The 7,837-nt window shown below is 29.8% G+C and overlaps 1 protein-coding gene across 1 annotated transcript in view; it reads right to left on the bottom strand.

Moving 5' to 3' along the window:
- The window catches only part of LOC105623704 (cubilin), an 81,079-nt gene that overhangs the window by 44,000 nt on the left and 29,242 nt on the right, over positions 1-7,837 (bottom strand). Inside the window, exons 13-14 of the mRNA XM_012205086.1 lie at positions 7,217-7,340; positions 6,940-7,124 (exon numbers count right to left, since the gene is read on the bottom strand). Coding sequence (XP_012060476.1) covers positions 6,940-7,124; positions 7,217-7,340 — 309 coding nt within the window. The remainder of the gene's footprint in view (positions 1-6,939; positions 7,125-7,216; positions 7,341-7,837) is intronic.

Below are 7,837 nucleotides of genomic sequence, written 5' to 3' on the forward strand. Positions count from 1 at the left end.
AAAAAAAAAGCAGGAACTCTAATCAAAACTATTGTATCTAAAAATTGATTTTTCAAAAATTTTTAATTTTTTTTTGATTTTTCAAAATTTTTTTGTATGCATCAGGAACTCTAGATATTCACGAAATGAAGCTATTGAGCTTCAGAACTATTTGATCTCGATTTTCGATGAGAAGCATTAGCATCCTATTTTTTAAAAATTATTTAAAAATAATTATTAAGCGAAACTCTTGTTATAAATTATATAGAACTCTTTGTCTCGTCAAAAGGAAACGGGAACTCTAATCAGAACTCCTGAGCATTATAGTTGGGATGCTAACTTCACATACCCCGCAAAATTTATTATAAGAAATCAGATCGTTTTAAATGACAGATCTTGCTCGGTTTTTGCTCGGTTTTTCAATCTACTGTCAGTTATATTAGCAAGCTCTGCTTGGTTTTTGCTCGCAATTTGCTGTCAGATTATGTCAGCAGATTCTGCTCGGTTTTTGTCAGCAATCTACTGGCAAAACATGCAGGCTTTGTCAACAAATCCATTGCCAAATGCGGACACAGAGAGCTATGCTTTTATAATCAAAATCTGATGAATTTGCTGCCAATTTGCGTGCAAATTGCTAACATTTTGCTATTAGAGATGTTAATCAATAATATTTATTTTAATAATAAAACTGAATTAATTAAATAATAAGATTCATATTTTAGACCGTACATGTAAATTAATTAATATGCGAAAAATTTTTACCGGGAAATCATTAGATGCATTCAGAAGCACAATTGCTCACTGAGCATTCATAGAGCTCTTGTACCTAGTCTATATTTTTAGATCTAATGTAATATGCCAATCAAATGCAAGAGCAGTCGTGCTTCTGGATGCACCTGTTGTATATATTGAATCAATGTTGATTTGCAACATTTGTGAGTTGCAATATAACGGAATTAGACGTTTCTGCAACGTGTCTCTTCAACATTGATTCTACATTTCGCAATGTTGCAATTTAATTTCTGAGATATTGATTCAATGTTAGTGTATGGGAAAACCCGTGCGATTTTCGCATGCGTCTTGCTGGTTTCTATAAACTATAGAATTCAAGAAAGAGACGCGACTTATTCACTGATCGCAAGGCGTCCATGCAAAAAGCGCGCAGGTTTCGAGCGAATCTCACACAGAGGATGCTTTATGATATATACTACGCTCGTGCGACTATCGTAAAAAGGTGCAAATAATACAAACATCTCATTCTCATTTTTTATGGATCCTCCCTTATGTTATGTTTCCATGATTTCGTACTAGTTTTTCACTGTACTGCGCATGTGTCGCCATCGTAAAAAAAAATAGAAGAGATATTTCATTTGTGTGTTTTTGTCGTACAACAAATTTTTCAAGTCTGTTGATTGGCTATCGGCTATGGGATAGAGAGATCTCTAAGATCTCCAAGGACCTTTCAGTTCTGTACATTTTATCGTACGATAAAAATACACTAATAAAATAGCATCCTAGTGCGACCAGTACTCATTCTCGTTTTTCATAGAAACTTACCATGTTATAGAGGCACGATTTTATACATAAACCAATTGAACTATTAGCATCAAAAAATATCACGCGACAATAGTATCTGCTATTCCACCTCAAAATCATAAACAGATTTTTCCTTCTTGTTCTGGATATATGATAATGAGCGGCGAGAAATTTTGATGCACACTGTACGGTGTACGATAGCGAGTGACGAAAGCCTTCAGTACAACAATATATATACAGAATGGTCCATTTTAATTCATCTAGTAGAATATTTCCCTAAGTTTAAGATAAAAGTTTCAGACGAAAGTTACTCAATTACAAGGGGAAAGATGTTGATTTTAAGGTTTTAATGCCTTTAAGATCAAGTTAAGATTACATAAAATTTTTAAAATCTAATTATATACATATTTTTATATACATAACATGATATCTCTAATTATTCTGTATATAAAAGTATTAAGATAGAAATGCCAAAAAACTAATAGTTCATGGGATCTGGAGATATGATAGTGTCTCGTTGCTAAAACAAGCGAAGCGACATATTATATTTTATATCTTATCCTGGCAAATGTTGACATGAAATATTAATCCTCTACTCGTGTTCATTTCCTATGTAGGGTATTAAAAAAAAAATCAGAATTCTGAATTTACTCAAATCACGTTTTTGAAAGAAATTTTAGACAAAAAAGTTGTAAAATATAAAAAGATCTATTTACATATCTTATCAGTTTGATTTTGGGTGACGTTGCCAAGATCAAGATAAAATCGATTTTTTTAAAATATAATACTCTATGATATTTTTGATGCTAAAATTAAATAACTGGTATCAAGAGCTTTACAAAATGTAACAATATTACTGTACAATTATTTTTCATTAAGTACTTTTCGAGTTATATAAGGCTTGTAAGTTATATAAGGCTTGAAGTTACAGTACCACCAGCATTAGCATTACGCAAGGTGTCCGATCGGCGGAACTTCTTGAATGTTGTTCAGAATCATGTTCTAGATAACATTTGTTAAGTTCAAGATCATTGGAGATTATATCTCTTATTTTCATTTTTACGTAAAAATGAATTTTTAGTGCAAAATCACGCGCTCGATCTACAAGATTCATGAGAATACTGGCATATTACTCTAGTATTGATGGACACTCTGATACACGAATTACTAAAATCTACTTCTTAATAATATTGTACAGAGCAGAAGATATAATCATAAGATGCCGGATTTAAGATTGCAATCCCCTTAATACTAAAAGAATGTCTTGCATGTACAAGCATCTGACATACAAGCATAACTACACACGTAAATGGCAAACTTTTAACAAATTAGCACGCCGATAGTACCTTGTATTTTGTCCTCTTATTTAAAAAGACTATTTAAATTATTATAATGGCATATTCTGTAGAGGAATTTATTTTTTATAGCAGCTCATATATCCTCTTTTTTAATAGATGAATTTGTGTTAAAAATATACGCGTCTGATTCATGTAAGTTTTCTTGCTTAGAGAAAATACTAAAAGGAATTCCCCGCTTATCGACAGAACATTTGTTTGTATAAATAATTAGAATAATTAGGTGTACAATTTCGCTTCCGCCGTTTTTTTTCCGAAATTCGAGGCTTTATTGTAAAAAACTGGTTATACATTTATGATTCAAAGTATTGTCCATCGCTGGCCACTACTTTCTCCCATCTTTCGGGTAGCGTACGAATCCCGCGTCGAAAAAACTAGTCATCTTTTGAGGCTATCCACGAATCGATCCAATTTTTTACTTCTTCATAAGACCGGAAGTGTTGGTCAGCCAGGCCGTGTGCCATTGATCGAAACAAGTGATAGTTAGAGGGAGCAACGTCTGGAGAATACGGCAGGTGGGGTAGGACTTCCCATTTCAATGTTTCCAAGTATGTCTTGACCATTTTCACAACATAGGGTCGAGCATTGTCATGCTGCAATCACTTTATCGTGTCTCTCGTTGTATTGCGGCCGTTTGTCTTTCAATGCTCGGCTCAAACGCATCAATTGCGTTCGATACCGATCGCCTGTGATTGTTTCAGTCGGTTTTAACAGTTCATAATACACTACGCCGAGCTGATCCCACCAAATACAGAGCATGACCTTGGAACCGTGAATATTCGGTTTGGCCGTCGACGTGGAAGCATGGCCGGGAACTCCCCATGATTTTCTGCGCTTGGGATTATCGTAATGAACCCATTTTTCGTCCCCAGTCACAATGCGATGCAGAAATCCCTTCTTTGCTTTTCAAGCAGCTGTTCACAAGCAAACAAACGCCGTTCAACATCTCTCGGCTTCAATTCGTACGGCACCCAATTTCCTTGCTTCTGAATCATTCCCATGGCTTTGAGGCGTTTTGAAATGGCTTGTTGACTCCCAATGATCGTGCCAATTCTTCTTGATTTTGACATGAGTCTTGCTCAAGTAATGCCTCCATATTAGTAATTCTGCATCTTCGAAAATCTTCTCTCTTCCACCGCTATGCCTTCCACCGCTATGTCTTCGACGTCAAAATCACCGTTCTTGAAGCGTTGAAACCACTCACGACATGTTCTTTCACTAATAGCGGCCTCACCATAAGTATTTGAGAGCATTCGATGAGCCTCAGCCGCAGATTTCTTCATATTGAAGCAAAAAATTAAAACCTCCCGCAAATGACGAGAATTTGGCTCGTAAACTGACATTTTCAATCGAGAATAACTTTATGCAGATACAAATCGACTAATGTTTCTATGGGGTTATGTTGACAGATGTTTATTGTATGACGTCTATGATCTATTTATTTCGACCACTTACCGCTAAATCATCTATAGGAAAACGGCGGAAGCAAAGTTGTACACCTAATATATTGTGTAAAAAAACATAGGATAAACCGGGGCATTATGGATTATCATACCATGGGTCATTGATTGTTTAATCTAGAATATTTGAATTAATATTATTGTTACAATACGATTATTACTTCGTTGCTCATATTTTTTATCTAGAGCGCAGTGATTAATTTCTATTGTATCGAGAAAAGCATTGATCATTAATGATTTTTGTGCAATAGTAACTTTTTTAACTGCATACAAATATTTTAATATTTTTTTTGTAGTAGAAGATATTCGTATAAAGATAAGATGCAAATTTCTGCGTATCTTTTCTCAACTTACTACGATACAAGTAATATTCTAACATTTATTTTTTATAGTTTTCTATTGTATAATTTTCTATTCTAAATGTATAATTAAATGTATAATTGAGGTATCATGGGTCATACATTAAATATTCATGATGAAGCGGGATAATATAGAAAGTATATGTACTAAAAAAGACAGTTTATACTTCTAAGCAATTAATTTTATTTTAATTTATTTTAATTTATTTTCATTTATTAATATGGTTATTTCTCATTTGTTTTCTTATAATTTTCTATTTTAATTTCATTATTTAATAATTATTATATAATTGTAATTATATTTTATTAGTGACTATGCTAAGATTGTGTAAGTTAATTGAAAATAATAATAAATGATTTTATTAAGAAAGTAATGTAATAAATATTGATTAAAAATATTCAAGCTTATAACGAGACTAGATCTTTAATGCTTAAATAATTCAATATGAATTATATATATTATATATGTACATGCATATATATAATATCATATTTGTAGCTATTCAAACTGCGCGCCAAATTGGTTTTACTTACAATTAAATTGCTGGAATAATATCACAAATTAAATTAAATTTTTAATTTTTAGTAATAGACAAGCAAATTTTTAATAATAATTTTGATGTTCAATTCAGTATCACATTAAAAGGATTAATGTGCTGAAAAACTTTTAAATAAATAATTGAAAATACTTTTCAACTTTTGTCACCATTATTTTTTGCATAATCTTACTATTTTGTATGTGACTTACAGTATCCCGGACACCATGAATCATTTCTTAAAAAATATGTTTTTATTTTTTTCTTAAAAACTTAAATAAAAATTAATAAATATTAATAAATATTAAAATTAATAAATATTAATTAAAAACTTAAATAAATATTTATTAAATATACTTATTAAATTTTAAAATATGCATTATGTTTTAAGTACTATGTTTTACTAAAAAAAATGATACAAAAATTTTTATATTTAGATGGATAGACTTTTAAGAGTTTGAATTTTTGTGACTTATTTTGGTGCCCGTCTTCCCTATACAATTCCATAAAAAAAGATTTTAAATAACCTAGACCTTAAAGACATCTTCTTCAGGTCAGCCAAAGTCACTATTCTCTTTCCCTTTTATAACTGAGCAATTTTTGTCTGAAACATTTTTATCTTAAACGTAAGGATTTTGAGATACCCTATTGGATTAAAATGGACCATTCTGTATATATGTGTGTATATATACATATAACATTTTTGATACATTTTTATTATTGCCATTATAATTATTATTTATTTTTTAAACATTGCATAATTTATATTAAATTAGACTATTTATTCTTAAATGTGAAAGAAAAAGGAGGAGGAGGAGATAATCGTATTTAAGGCGCCTGTTCACTTATTATTACTATTTCAGACTGTGACGTTAGAGGCAAAGAAATTCATGCAAAAGTTCTTGCAGTGTATAATATAGAAAAACATGTTTTAATAAAATACAATCAATAAAATCGATTTGTAAAATGTATCAAAAACTCTCCTTTTATTTCATTCGTAAATAAATATATATATAACTGTAAATGAATTCTGCACATCTAAAAATGAAGACATGTTTATATAATAGTTATAACAAATAAATAATATGTAGAAATTAATAATATGTAGAAGTAAATATAATTTAATTTCTCTCCGAAGCAAGAAAGTTTTTGGTATATTTAATAAATGTATTCTATCGATTGCAGATATTATCTTATTGAGAAATATTTCTATTTAAATATAATTTTTAAGAATTTTTATTTTATTACGTTTTCTCATCTTTATTGTGACGTTACAATCTAAAATTATAGTGGTAAGTGAATAGGGGTCCTAATAAAGTGATTAAAAAGTGCGTTATTTTACTTGATTAATGTAAATTATATATACTTTATTATTATTCATGCTGATTATAAATGAGTATTTGTGCTGTTAGTTTGCATCAGGACATAGATGTATAAAAAATTATTAACTATTATTGTTAAAGGATTATCTTGAAAAGGTATTTATGATACACAGAAACAATACACGTGAAAATCTTTGTAGAATATATCTGTTGAACAATTCATAGGAGATTACACTGAATAATAGAGTAAAATATTGTTTACTTAGAGAGTAGAAAAAGAAAGAGAGATAATATAAGTTGTAATGGAAGCAAAGTAAACTACTACGAATCACATTGCTTTTTGAAATATTTGCTTCTTTTACATGTTGCATTCTAATGTTAGCGAAACTTACAGTTTTCCTCGTCCGACGAATCATCAGGTCCACAATTATCAATGTTATTGCACCGTAGCGACTCGTTGATGCAGTATTTACTTTTACTGCATAGAAATTGATTCTCGCAATCTGTATTCATGCTCACTTCGGTCCATACAGCTCGAAAACCTTGTTGCCCTACTGCTTTATCAGCTGATATAAAACTGTGAATATTATATAGTATAATATTATATAATGTGAGAATTTATTAAGAGTATTATTAAAAACCTTATTGTTCATATGAAGCACAACAAACCTGAGTCGCATATTATGATCTTCTGAAAGATAATCCCATTTAGCATTAGCATCTTTGACACCACAAAGCTCACGAGGAGTAGAAGAATACCACATGCGTAATACGGCTGCAGGACAACCTCGTGCTGAAAATAATGATAAAATAATTAATAGTGTGAAAATAATAGTGTGTAAAAATTATAGTTTGAATATTAAGTATATGATATTATTAAAATAAAAACAATAATATAAGTATTAATATGCAAATGAATACATAGAAGTTATGTTAGAGAAATTGTGTAAGTTGTATTAGAAAAGTTATATTAGAAATTGTAGCATGACAGAAAAAAGTTTCTCATGTAAAAATTATAGCATGACAGAAAAAAGTTTCTCATGTAAAAATGAATCGAAAATGAACAATAAAATTTCTCCGTATAAGAATTTATTTTTAAGAAAATTTATTCAAGAATTAAAAGATAGCTTTTTATTTTGATTTGTTAACTCATTACAAAATAATTATTATACTTCTTAATTTTAGTAGAGAAAAAATTTTATATATATATATATATATATATATATATATATATATATATACTAAATTTACTTTATTTAGTATAAGTACAACTAACGTAACGTAACTTAA

The sequence above is a fragment of the Atta cephalotes genome, assembly GCF_000143395.1.
Source record: "Atta cephalotes unplaced genomic scaffold scaffold00063, whole genome shotgun sequence".
NCBI classification, from domain to species: Eukaryota; Metazoa; Arthropoda; class Insecta; order Hymenoptera; family Formicidae; genus Atta; species Atta cephalotes.